The following is a 14,237-nucleotide window of genomic DNA, read 5'->3' as shown; positions in this document are numbered from 1 at the left end:
GAGAAATGGTGCTGAAATTGGAACAGTGGAAGGATGGGTGGCATTTTAATACTGAATAAAGAGTGATACCAAAGATGAAGGTAGGCTGTGGGGACATACCGTGTTGAAAATCTACCTGTATTTGATGTGATAGAGATGGATAAGAAATGAAGAATGCAGAGAGAAAAGTGGCGTGATCAGCAGGACAACGGAGGAACGTGACCTGTTCAACAGTTCTAGGATGACATTTTTAGGGGAAAACTGCATGGGTTGGGACCAAAGAAGAGTTATTAAATTTTTCCCATAAATCTCTGTGATCTTATTTGTAGGGTCATGCTCCCCATAGATAAAATGCAGGGAGAAATAACAGAGCTGTTGGAAAGCTTGCGAAAAACAGGTTTCCCACAGGGAGTAGGTAAACAAGTGGGAGAATTGAGAGAGGGCCAAGCTTAAGGGAGTGTGTGTGAGTGTGTGTATTCACATATACGCTATATTTGTACATATATGTAAAAGCCATGGCTTTCCAAATGTGAGCAAGAGCATGTATATCTGTCTCAGTGTTATGAAAATGGTGTATTAGGTCTGTTATTTGTAGTTACTTGTTAAACAAAAAATGTCATCAGCGAAAAGTGTGGATTTGGAGTATAGAATAGCAATAATGGAAAAAAATATTTGTAAGCGGTGTGTTCATTAAATTTTATCATGAGAAAGAAAGAATGGGCGCAGCAACTCAATAGGTAAAGGTTGGAACGAGTATTTATCTTGTGAAGGAAGGACCAAGAAAAAAATAAAAACCAAGGTTAAATTGTAATGCAAATAGATATTTAGATAGATAAAGATGACTGTGTGTAGATAGCACTCTGTATGTATTTAAAAGTGCATATATTCTAAACAATGCAAGCAGGCATTCAATACTATTTCATATCCCGTGATGATCACTGGAAGTAATCTTTTGTGCTACTGCTCAGTCTGTATTAGAAATTATTTCTCAATTATGCAACCTTCTGTTCATTTTTAGTGCAATTTTTATGACTGCTTGTATGTTTAGTATTCTTGTCTAGCCGTATCAACAAATTCTGCTGAACTTGAAAGCTTCCATGTATGAAATACTAAAATGGTATTAGTGTTCTTTCTTTTTTTTTTTTATGCTGAATGAATGTATTTAGGAAAAGAACACTGGTGATTATATGGTTAAAGTTATAGAATTCAAACTTTAAACTTTTTAATAAAATCTGAACAGATGATCTGTGCGTTTTTTGTGGTTTTTTTTTTTTTTTTTGGAACTGGCAGGTTTCAGGCCCTCTAATTGGCTTCCCAGCTTTGCAGAGTAATTACAGCTTCAAGCAAACTTTGTCATCTGTGGTTCAGAATGGTGTAAAGTAAACAGAACGTTTTGAAATACAGTTTGTAGTTAGAGTTGCTCAGGAGAGTTTAACTAGCATAACTACTTAATTTAGATAGTAAGAGTTATTTGAAAAAAACAGTTAAACATTTCAGAATTTTCAAATTGTTTGGACTTGGAGACAAAAGTTAACCTCTGTTAACTTCTGTCAACACCTGACTTTTTTTTGTCTTAATGAGAGGAGTTCAATACCCGAGAAACATCTATTGTGTTTCCATTTTCTTTATAGATCCAGTAATGGCCAAACGAATGCTACAGACTTGTTGAAACAGTTGTCAGTTTCTGCAACTGATTTTGTATTTTTCTGTTTTGAACAAGTGTTCTCCCCCAAGGTTTTTCATCCCCTCTAGTATTAAAGGGAAAAATTCTCATAACTGATATTTAATCCCAGCAAGACAGAAAGCTTTAGGATTAAAATATGTAATTCCAAGTTGTAGATGGCTAGCATACAAGAACACAAAGTTGAGTCTGTCTGTTTACTGGCTTACTCATCTTTCTGAATGATAATTTAGACTTCCAACTGTTTTAAGTTGAGATTCAGCCCCTTAATTACATATGTTTATGTATAGTTGCAAACTTGAAGACATTATGGTAGAGTGTTCTCTACTCTTGGTAGTGACCCAACTATCACTCGTGTGTTCAGAGCCAGCTCTTGGTAGCCAGTTTCACTCATTCTTCTGTGCTTTTGTAGTTTCCAAACTATTCTGTCTGTCTAAAGGTACTTTGTTTTTTTCTGATAGTAAGTAGAAAAATATTTTGGTAATTAACATGACTTTGTATTAAAGTACTTATTCATCTTAGTAGGTCTGTTTTTTTCCCCTAGCTGTAAGTGAAAGACGTTCACAAAGTTTCATTCATGTTACAATAATGACAGGAGTGTTGTTTATCACATATATTAGTATACAGCAGCACATAAAGCATGAGGATGTACTAAATATCAGCATACTTTTTATCTGCTTGAGAAGGAACTGTAGCATACTACTTAGAGAAATATGTTGGTCCTCCACTTCTTTCTGAAACTCTTTTTGCTTCAGAAAGGAAGGATACAAATGCATTCAATTTTAACCTTCCACAAGGAAATTAAATCTTTAGCCCTTTTTAACAGAATGTTAAAAAAACCTTATTAACTTTTGCTTGATTTTATTTTTCAATAGCATTCTTCAGTGACAGTGAAATGGCTTTTTTTTTTGGTTTTTTATGTTTACGGCACTGTTTTCAACTGCTAAGGTATTTTTATTACCTTTAATTGATTTATTTCAAAATTGACATGTGCAGCTCCTCTAGTTTAGCCATACCCTAGCTGTCCCCAAAGTTTTTCTTTCTCACACAGATTCCAGTCTTCTTCCTGTCCTGTTTCCACTCTTCTCCCTTTATTCCCTAGTCATCTTTCCCTCGACATCTCTTCTGTAAGTAACTTGCTGGATGCCATTTTTCCTTACTGGATTTTGCCTCAACATGGCATTTTTCATGGTTTATTTTTCATATTGTCTGAGGAGTAGGATGAGGCATTATGAAAACAGGAGAAAAAGCTTTCCATTTAGCAGGTATAGAGAGAGGGCATAGCTGCAGCCTTTGGATTGTACTCAACGTGTAGATTTTTAATGATTTGTGCTTTAGTAGTTGTTTCTGAAATCTTTTACTCTCCTTCCACTGCATTCCTACCTCTCCCACATGTAGTGTGGCCAGATGTATTATGTTTTCAGAGGAATACTAAAAGGGTATCAAAGGTCTTGGTTTGCCAGGTTTTAAGTCTCATCTCCAAAAAGAATTATTTCACATCAGTGTGCAGCTCTAGGCAAACACTCAGCAAAGAAAATTTCAGCCTACATGATTGAAGTGTGATAGGATTAAAGATGAGTGGATGGTTTTGTCAGGAGTATGATGAGATAATCGTAGAGCAGACAATGCTACTAGTCTCTTCTGTTATGAAGGTAGCCTGACACATTCCTTGGAGCTGCAACCATGGATGTTAAGAAAACAAATAGTCTGTTAACTCTAGCCTCACTGTCATCATGATCATAACTTGGACTTCAATGATATCGCTGAAGGTGGGGGCTTCTTTGATCTCATGAGTCATACTTGCACCCAGCCACAAGCCTGGTTAAGTATCCTAAGCAGCTTTACTTCATCATGTTCCCCATGTTCCTGTCATATGTTCATGCCTTCCTTATTCCTCTTCTTGCTGTTGTGTTAAAACTCCCTCTTTTTCTGTCCATCCCGCTGTAGCTCTAAATGCTGAGGATGGCTCTTTTCCCATCCAAGACCTAGCTGAGTTTATAAAAGGAGAGAGGTTGGGCTTCTATTTCTCTTTTGAGTCTCCACAGTATATGCAGGTTTGTTAAATGCCATGCCATCTCCTTGACCAGTATGGTGTTTGTATACATTTGTATATATTTGTGCATCAAGGAATTGATACCTGCATAGCGCAATATTTACTTTATTCCTCTTTTGTGTTTCATATGTGTGTCTGTCAGGCTTCTGAGGTCGAAAAATCTTTCACTCTTCTTTGCTTTTTCAAATAAAAAATTGCATGAAAGTTCTTAATCAAGGTATCCTAATGAAGTCCACTCTAATATCAGGTTTTTTCATGCCTGTGTTAAGTATGTGCCTCTTCAGTACAAGTAAGTCTGCCAATACTTGCTGTGACTTTGTATCATGGAGACAGAGGCCATTTCTTAGATGACAGTGTCTCAAATTGTTTAGGTGTTCAGGCACACAAATTGATGCCTTGAACTAAGGCTTTAAGCTTGTTATGAGCTAGTAATATTAAATAGAATTACTTTAATGTATTTTCAGCATGCAGCTGTATTTCAGGTCAGCTTTGCATATGCATCTTGTACAATTAACACTGGGAGCAAAGACCTAAGAGAGAAAGCAAAGCAGGGTAGCAGGTACTTACGTATACTGAGTGTTTACAAATTTGCTGGGTCTGATGCAGTAGTTGGAGAATATTGAAAACACATTTTCCTGTAAAATTGTGGATGATAGTTGAGGTTTAAGGACCCTGAATTTGTGAAGAAAATATACACCAAACCAATATAATTTATTTCTGGGAAAGAATAGCATGCCTTGGGAAGTGGTACCTGTCATGTAACAAGACTTTTTCAAGTTAATTGACATTAACTGGAATAAATAAAATGTAACTCCCCAAGAATAAGTACAAAACTGTATGCTGAAGGATAGTCAACTACATCAGTAAAAGGTGCGGGTCAACTGGTAGGTGGTAGCTCTACCAAAAGGAAGGTACAGTGCATTGTAAGTAAGCAGGAGTTCTGTTGTCATATTCATTATTGATTGATTTGTGAACCTGATAAATAATTTTAGGTCACACATTTAATCTGGATCAGCTTTGAACAAGTGATAGCATTCCAGAGCATGGAATGTGATATTTTTGTCTATTTTATGGTAGCTGCAGGAAAACATGTTACACTTTTGACAGAGTAACCTTAAGTTCACAAAAATATTTAAATATATTGGCATGAATAAAAAATATATGTAGATGAATAAAGAGCTCTAGTAAGTCAGTGTTTTGCAGATGTAAAGTTTAGTGCGTGTGAAATCATAAAATCTAATATTCAGTCTCATTGAACCATTGCCTGCATTACCAGTGTTGTGGTCTGGTGACAGAGGACTAATAGACAGTCTAGAATTGTGTGAAAAGGAAGATCTTGGATCCAAAAGCACAACTTATGAGGACAGATGGGTTGAACTGATTTAGGCCAGAGAAGACTGAAGAGAGATAAAATAGCATTCAGATGTCTAAAAGGTATAGCTGTTGAAATGATAAAATAAATTAGTCAATAAGGCAAGAAACAATATGCTTGAATTATAGGTACAGTTGTGTTAAATGCTAGGAAAAGTCTTCCAACTATAAAAAAATAATTAATTTCCTTATAGTTGGATGGATTAGTTTGCTTAGAGAGGTTTTGTAATTATTATTTTTCAGGGATTGTAGAAATATCTTAGAGAAATACTTACGAGAAGTAGCATAGAGAGACCTGATTCTGCCCTGGGGCACAAAGAGAACCAGATGATTTCCTGGGGCAGCCCTACTGGCGGTGTGGGTGGGGGTAGTCTATATTAATAATCCGACTAGTTTCCACATCTGAATTTTCTCAGATAGGGTATTTTACAATAAATCTATTCCTGAAGTGACAGTAGCGTGGGTAGTTGTGGCATGGTTATCACTGAAGGGAAAATGTCATATTCTTCCTGCCAGGTACAGATGGAAAAATGTGCCTGTGGCTATTGCTGTTACCTTGGCATACTAGAGCAATCCGGGATCTAATACTCTTCTTACCCTCATAACACAGACCTAGTTTGCAAATGGAGATCTAACTTTTTATATGGGCGACAATACAAGTTGCACAAATTCCTCTGACTACTTTTTTTCAGCTTATAATTATTACTTTCAAGCTTTTGTTCAAGCCCATGGTTATACTGCCACTCTCTATTTCCATGTAAGTGCTGGATGGATATACATCAGCTGTATGTATTTTATCAAACTAAATTTTTTTGCTCTTCACACATTCTCTGGCAATGTATAAAAGAAGCAATGTTATGTATTTCTTTAGAATGTCAGCTAATGAAAACAGAGCGACCAAAGCCAAACACATTCATTATCAGATGTCTTCAGTGGACCACTGTCATAGAGAGAACGTTCCACGTAGACACTCCAGAAGAACGGTGAGGGTTTTATTTTTGTCTTACTTTGCGTATACTTTATGCAGAAGCCTCAGCACGGTCTCTGCTGAGACTGCACAGTGATCAGCACCTGGAACTGTGACATTCTGAGCACATCCTGAACAGTTATTTGAAGAATTTATAAGTCTGCTTCTGTAAAATATTATCTGAGCTCATAGGTAGTGTAAGAGCTGCCTGTGAGTAGGTGGGATGAGTATGTTCAAATAAGCCAAAACTATGTCATGGTACGTTCCTGAAGTGTTAAATTTCGAACAGTAGAAGTCTGCATTGAAGTATTTTCAAGTCTTGCTGTCTTAAGTTTTTCTTTTACTCCTCCTAATATGCTCCTTTTTTGGCACAGAAAGCAGTATGTTTGTTATAATTTATTTCATGTTTGCTTATTAGTTTTTCTTGCTTCAGTAAACGTACACAAACTCTTAAGAATTAACTTCTTTAGTGCACCAAAAGCATGTAGGAGATATGGGATGGTGTACATGGCTAAAATGTTCTATTCTCTGTCTCTGGTTAGATGCACTGACTCTTCCCACTGTGGGCATCTGTCTTGATGAGACTAATACTATGATTTGGCTTTATTAATATTGTTTATATCAGTAAATAAACAACAACTTTGCTTCTGTTGTTTCTCTTTTACTAGTACATTCATTTAGAAGTTTTTTATTCTACCCTGGTACTGTTTCCATACCCTGTATTTCTTCTGTGTATGCAGCATAGTACCTATTACTGCATTCACTAATACCACTAGATGACTCCTATATCTCTTGCTGGCTGAGTGAAAAGCAGCAGGTACCGCACTTGGTATGGGGCTACAGCTGGTGTAGCTGTACTGGTTAGCCAGCACACAGAACAGCCATGGGCTCAGCTGACTCTGCTTGTAACTCCACAGAAACCCTCATCTGGGCCTGCCCCTCCGTGCAGCCACCGATTTTTGTGATGCTTATAGGCATTTAATTATCTTTGAGGGCCTCTTTCTAAGGGGAGTTAGAAGTTAGCGAACAAGTTGAGTTTTACAAGGAAACAGAGAAAGAGTTGAACACATGGTATGGTTTAAGGAATCTTATTTTCTGTGAAAATGCCTTATAGGAACAGGGAAACACCAAAAGGTCTCTTGAAATAGCAAGTTATTGTCAGGTAGTGTAGGATAGGAGATGCTATTCTGTGCTCCTGGCTGTATTATACCTGGAGGAAATGTTTTCAAGTTTTTACTGCTAAAATATTTACAAAATCAGAAACTGTGATTCCAGAAATTTAACCATGCCCTGATCCTTTTAGATGCCGGTCAACTTCAACACCTTTAGAGTAATGCAGAATTTGGAAGGAAATTGAAGTGAATAATTTGCCTGAGTCTTCAGCTGTGTAATGCGAGAATTGAACATTGAAGCAATGTACCATGTGAAAAACATTATAAACCATTTATTTGGGTGTATTTTATGAGTTTCTAATGGGCACGTTGGCTTGTTCATGATAGGGAAGAATGGACAGAAGCAATCCAGGCTGTGGCGGACAGACTTCAGAGGCAAGAAGAAGAGAGGATGAACTGTAGTCCAACTTCACAGATAGACAATATAGGAGAAGAAGAGATGGATGCTTCTACAACACATCATAAAAGAAAGGTAATGACATTAAAAATAGCTTACAAGACTAATATTTAAATTGTTTCTGTAGAACGGTGTAGTTGGGTAAAACAGTATACAGAGAATATTATTTCTACGTAAATGCCAGTTTATTATAAGAATAAGAATACTTATTTGTTTATTTCAATAAAGCTGAGCTGCTCTATTTTGATTTATTTGTTAAGTTGTCTGATACAGCACTTCTGAAACACAAAGTTCAACTGTTCAAACACATGTTAACATTCTACTTATTGTTTGAAAGTTATTTTTGTCTTTTTGCTTGTTTGTTTGAAATATGGTAATAAAGTATTTTCTTTAAACAAGTAGATTTGCCCCCTTTCTCATGGAAATAATACCCAATAAAAATTAGATAATTTGTATGAGAAAGGCTAGCTAGATTTGGCTTTAAATGACCTTGCTTTTTACTGTCAGGGAAAATAATTCTGCTTTAGTTTTCAATTAAGTAAGAAAAATTGTTGTTTTATTTTTTTGCAATCCTTCACAGCTTTTGCTCTAAGTCGAAACAAGTACATTATTGGCTAGAACATACTCGTAGTTTTATCTCCAGAGTCAATAGGATAAACATGCATCTAACAGCGTATTTTAAAGATTCAGAGCCACACAAAAATTTGCTTTTTATTTTGTGTTTCCATTTTGTCTTGTGTTTCTCTAACTACGGGCTAGTCTTGAAGAATGGGTCATTCAAACAGATGTCTCACATTTACTGTATGGGATTGACATGACTTAAGAAATGCATTGAAATTGCATGAGAGATAATAACCTCCTTCTATAGGACTGGCTTCATTCGTTCTAGCCAGAAGTGAAACCTGTGGAAAACTAAGTGGAAGTCTGCTGACAGAGCAAAATAGTCTTATAGCTAATGTAACTGAATGCTCTTGAATGATGAACAATGAAAAGAAAGTGTGAACGTACGCCTTTACCCATAGTGTTCTTCTGTTGCGTTATATATATGAAGCAAGAATCATAGAAAAATCAGTGGCTGAGAACTGTAACCTTATGAATAGAACAAAGGTAACATAGGAATTCTTAGTTCTATCATGTCCTAACTTTTGAGAACTTGAGTTTGCAGTACATAGGTCTTTCACATTGTTTCATTGTATGCAAATTTCTAATCCTTTTCTGCTATAGAAAAAGGTAAAATTGAATTATATACAGTTGTAATAATACTCTCATCATACATTGTCAGGTTTGCATCGAACTTTTAGCCTTGTCTTATAGATGTTTAATTTTACGTTGTGCTCCAGGGTAAAATATGACAAATGACAGCGAGACAGAGGTGGCATTGAAGATGTGTCAGTCTTTCTGAGAGGCAGTGCAATTCCGTGGAAGGGATTTAGGTTTGCTCTGTTAAAGATCTGAGCACTGTTCCAAGCCTGTGCATCCTCTTAGTGTCGTGCAAAACCATTGCATAACAAGAAGCGTTTTCAAGGTGACAGAATTAATGCTATCTAATATAAGTAGTTTATCTGGAATGTATGCTTTCCTTATTCACATTGCAGTGCATTTTCCCATGGAACAAAAGGGGTTATGGGAACAGGGCGAAGAGGAAGATCAGTTTTGTTTCTATCTTGCTGCTTATGCTTTAAGAAATGCTGAAATAAAATGCTAGGATAGTGCATGTGCAGTGCTGCAGAATATTTAACAGTTCTGGCAACAAGCCAAAGGCAAACTCCACGAAACAAAGGTGAAATGAAAAATGGTGATATTCAACATCTAATAGTAGAGCAGAAAGGAGGTTTTGTGGATGGTAAAGAGCTTACTGATGACAACAAGGGTATTTTTCTGCCAAAACTCAAAATCCCACTGCAGATTCCTGACTATTGGAAGGCTTTAGTGAGAGGTTCTCAGAAGTTTTTGGAATCAAAAGTATCAAGTGACCAAAATGGTGGGGAGTTGTCACTCTCTGTGTGTTAATTGAAATTAGGAAAAATATCTTTTTAGAACTGTTTCTGTTTTGTAGAAGTGTTTCTGAAAAGCTTCTCTTTAAGCTTTTGTCATTTCTAATATAATAACCATTTCAATAATCAAAACTTAATGCATTTGTATTGCTTCTTTTGGTCCTGGATTTCTATTCATTTCAAGAATTTTTGTGTCCTACAAGCTTGTTTTATCACCTGATTTTACATCTAAGCTCAGTAAATTTTGCTTGTGCATGCACCACATGGTATACATACGAGTAGAAGAGCATAATCAGATTAAGAAATAAGGCAGAGAGGAATGGGCTTGTTCTTCTCTAAAAAGGTAGCAAAAGATATACAGAGAAAACAGTCTTTAGGATGTGGAACTTGATTTGAACAGACATGACAGCAACGTCCCTGGCCAGATTAGCTGGAAGAACCAAAATCACTTTTTTTATTCTGAATTTTTTTAATATTGTTGATGTGCCACTCTGGTTTTATAGTAATGGCATCACTAAAGTCTGGAACACTAGAAATTCTTAGCAAACTTCTTTTATTTCTGGCTGTACTGTTCCCTGTAGGTGGAGTTTCTTCCTGATGAAGTCAGATGAAAACTCCAAGTGGCATAATCTTTGTGCAAATCAGGAATTTTAAAAAATCAGTTTGTTGGTAGGAATTTTCAACACCTGTAGTAGGGTGTACTGTTTTGAACAGATCACCCATAGGGGAGCTAATAGGCTTTAAAGAAGGCTGAACATCATACAGTTCTTTGGATAGTGCAGTTTCCTGTAGCTTCACTGCTTTTCCTTTGTTTACAAATTTGTTTTGCAGGGTGCAGAATGAGTAAAGAATAGATTTTTCAGAGGAAGCCAAAAAGTAATGTAATGAGGAAAAGATTCAATCCTCAGAATTCAATAGGAATGAAAAAGGTGGGAAAATCATCAAGGAGAAAGAATCCAATCTTATGGGAGCCTCCAAACTTGCTTACCAACATCCCTCAGGTTTGGGAAGTATTTCCATTTCTCCACCAGTTTTCAGTACACCCTTAGCTATGGCATCTGTGTTTTTATCTCCCAAGGTCTTGTGTTCTTTGGCAGACTTTTTGAGTTACCCTGCACTATGTATCATCTCTAAGCCTTCTGCTGAGCTTCTAAAGAATGAGAGCATCAGGAGACTTTATTCTTAGAACTAGCACTACTGCCATAACCTGCTGTTAAGCCACAGCTCAAAATCTTGCAAAGCTATTACCTTCCTCTTATAAATACACATCTATTTTTTTAACTGGCTTTCTCTGAGCTTGCAGCTAGACTCATGAAAGCTTTGATGAACATTATATAAGCAAATTTTGGGCGAACGAGTCTTGATTTGACTGGCTTGCTGCTCTAAGCATCAAACCCGCGTCTGTGATCAGCTGAGCCAAGATCCTCCTTCTGTGTGTGGGTGAAGGGCTGCTTTTCTGAGCTGGTTTAATTCAGACTCTGGAAGTCCCTCTCTAAATCCAGCCAACCAGAGACAATCAGAAGTATGGGAAAAAGTTGCACCTTTGAAGCTGCTTATTGCCCCATAAATTTTTGCCTGATAGAAGTGATAAGCTGTTACGGTCACTAACTCAGTGTTATTTATCACTAAAACTGTTGACCATTCTTCACTGGGGAACAAGATAACTTATGACTGGAGATACAGAGGATTCTGCCCTGAACTACTTATCTTCTGCCTGAACTGTGTTTTGAATGCATTTTGTGTTTTTCTTGTGTTTTTGCTAATTGTCACTACTTCAGCACAATGGCAGTTGTTTTTGATTGATGATTATCACAGAACCATTGAAGCAGATAACCTGACTCTTTCAGTATCACTGACAGTGATATTTTAGAGGTCTTACCTTTAGTTGATTTAAGTACTAGTAGCAGCACAGTATTTGGTTCATAATTTTACATACTACATCGTGCATCACTAGTTGTAACACATTACACTGTTTTTTGGAAAAGATGACCACTCAAGGATTGGTCAGGGGTCATAAACTTTAACTTTACATGCTCTTGTGTGGATTAGCTTCAGGTAAAAAGTATACTGAGCCTTTGAAATCTATGTTGCTCATATTTCTTAATGTGATAGATGCAGTTTTGTTCTTCCTGATGTGAGGAAGTTTTGGCAGCAAACGAGATCTGTCAGTGCAAAATGTTTAAGTATTTTTAGGTGTGAGCAAAAAATGAAATTCATCAAGGTTAGTTTACTTAGAAGCTTCCAATCAGCCATTAAATGGGAAAATGATTTACTTCCTGCTGATGTAGTTGGAAAATTAACATAAGGAAAGAATCTTCACTTCAATGAAGCTTTGATATATCCAGCTATCCAGATATTACCCTAAGCAGTCTGTTGGATACCTTTCACAACTTTTAAGTTGCAGGTTGGACATATAAAAGCTAAGGAATTACAGCGTTCGTGTGGTTGATAAAACTTCAATTCTGCCCCTTATGTGGGCAGATTTCAAACTGACTCTGAGTGAGCAATTGCATAAATTATTTTCACATTTTGTTGACAGCAACTTCAGATCCACAGTAATAACATCGTGCACTTGAGCTTAAAGGAATAAATAATTTCAGAAGGGAGTTTTGCCCTCTTTTCTTTCTCACAGGAGAAAATGTATTTTGCTGCCACTATTTATGATTGTGCACCAGGGAATACGTCCAATAGCTCTACTCTTAGAATATGTGTGAGATACGTAGGCACCGTTAGAGGTGCTTCTGGTAGAGATAAGAAAGTACTAATTCTATTGTGCAAGGCACAAGTATCAGTATTCAGAAAACTGCCTGTGACTGCACATAGTAATACGAAGAGACACTAGGAAGGTGAAGGATAAGCCACAATCTTTACTTTTCCTCACAGATACCAAGATTAAATATATTTAAGTTAGGAAAACTGAGACTCTGAGTGTAATTATGAATGTTTTGAGGCATATTATTCACAAAGGAATGAAGGTTATCGATGCTGTAGGTGATGCAGATTGATGATGCAGATACTGTAATAGGTGAGTGTGTAATCTTTTTGAGCTTCTACCTGCTCTCCTCCAGGTTTCTGAGTGCCTTAACAGTCTGTGTAGGGTTATGTGGTGGTGCACCTAAGCTGGTAACACAGTGTGCTTAAAGATGTGCTATGGAAATACACAGTGGAAGCCAATGATTGACCCTGAGTTGGCCAGAGGAACTCTACTGTCAATCAAAGGTGACTCTGTGCAGTCACTACATTCTCAGTATTGTGCTGTTTTTTCTACATCCTCATCTGCATATAATGCATAGACCATAGGGCTGATGCTTCTGAATTGGCTGTGAAATGAACTTGCAGAACTAAGGTCATTATTGACTCAAGCTTTGTCCTTATGAAAGTGAGTAAGCTGCTTTGAGATCTGAGATTGTCTAGTCGTATTCTTGTGGTGTGTGACACTCCAGTTCGACTGATAAACCTAATACACTTAAATGCTGGTTCCACAACAGACTTTTGAATGTACTACTTTTACCTGCAAAACTAGGGCAATACTAGATGCTTGAATGGTCACTATAATGCAGTTACATGAAAGAGGAAAACTTGCCACCTCTTCCTTTTCAGTGCCAGATTAATTAATGTAAAAACCATGTAATTGTAATCTATGTTCAAATTTTTGAAGTCTACCTCTAGTATAAAGATTGTTGTAGCATCTTACTGGTATAATATTGCAGTGAGGATGATGTATGTTTCAAGAAACCCATCAGTGCTGTGGTTGGTGTTATGCAAAACCTACTGATATGCCATATTCTGTGTCCCTGCTAATAACATGAATTCATGAGCTTTCTTAGATGTGGAGCATTCATGAAATGCTGATACAGGCCAAGACATTGTTCTCTGTGTGCTTTGTAAAAATAAATGTGTGTGTGTAGTATACTGTGCTTTAGAGAACTACTATAATTATATCAAACAATATATCCTAGTGGTTTAAGGATACAGTTGACTATTATGAACTTAGTTGGAGAAGTGTACCAATCTTTGTAAATTCTTCTTCTGATATTGGTAACAGTGTTTGGTTATATGCGGGCAGACTTCTGTGCATATTGGAACTGGATAGCATGTCTTGCTAATCTGTGTTCTTTTCTCCTTATAGACAATGAATGATTTTGACTATTTAAAATTACTGGGCAAAGGCACGTTTGGCAAAGTTATCTTGGTCCGGGAGAAGGCTAGTGGGAAATACTATGCTATGAAGATTTTGAAAAAAGAAGTCATTATTGCAAAGGTATGGAAGGTTATAATTGTAATATTGGGCCACCTTTTTGAATGGAATAATCAATATCTGATACATAAGGTGTATTTGATTTTTGATAGTAACTGAATTTGACAGAAACATGTGTGTACCTTCAGAAAACAAGAGTACAAAAAAGTATGTGTACCCATTTTGCATGCCTTTTTCCAGTGTCTTGATGTAATCAAGAGTGTGCTAAAGCATTGAGAGAATTCACTGAGCAGGAAGCTCAAAACAAGAAAAAGTGTATTGTAGGGTATATTATGTACTTGAATCCCACTTGTACAGAACAAGTAGAGAGCAAGAAACCTACATGCTCTTGTGACCATAAGACACAATTAGAAATAATACCATTA

At 36.6% G+C, this 14,237-nt stretch overlaps 1 protein-coding gene across 1 annotated transcript in view; it reads left to right on the top strand.

Annotated features, from left to right (window-relative positions):
• The window catches only part of AKT3 (AKT serine/threonine kinase 3), a 150,795-nt gene that overhangs the window by 85,271 nt on the left and 51,287 nt on the right, over positions 1-14,237 (top strand). The window contains exons 4-6 of the mRNA XM_069852420.1: positions 5,956-6,067; positions 7,551-7,695; positions 13,744-13,875. Coding sequence (XP_069708521.1) covers positions 5,956-6,067; positions 7,551-7,695; positions 13,744-13,875 — 389 coding nt within the window. The remainder of the gene's footprint in view (positions 1-5,955; positions 6,068-7,550; positions 7,696-13,743; positions 13,876-14,237) is intronic.

Source organism: Phaenicophaeus curvirostris, chromosome 2 (genome assembly GCF_032191515.1).
Source record: "Phaenicophaeus curvirostris isolate KB17595 chromosome 2, BPBGC_Pcur_1.0, whole genome shotgun sequence".
Taxonomy (NCBI): domain Eukaryota; kingdom Metazoa; phylum Chordata; class Aves; order Cuculiformes; family Cuculidae; genus Phaenicophaeus; species Phaenicophaeus curvirostris.
The sequence above is the reverse complement of the archived record's forward strand: the minus strand, read 5'-3'. Positions and strand labels throughout refer to the sequence as shown.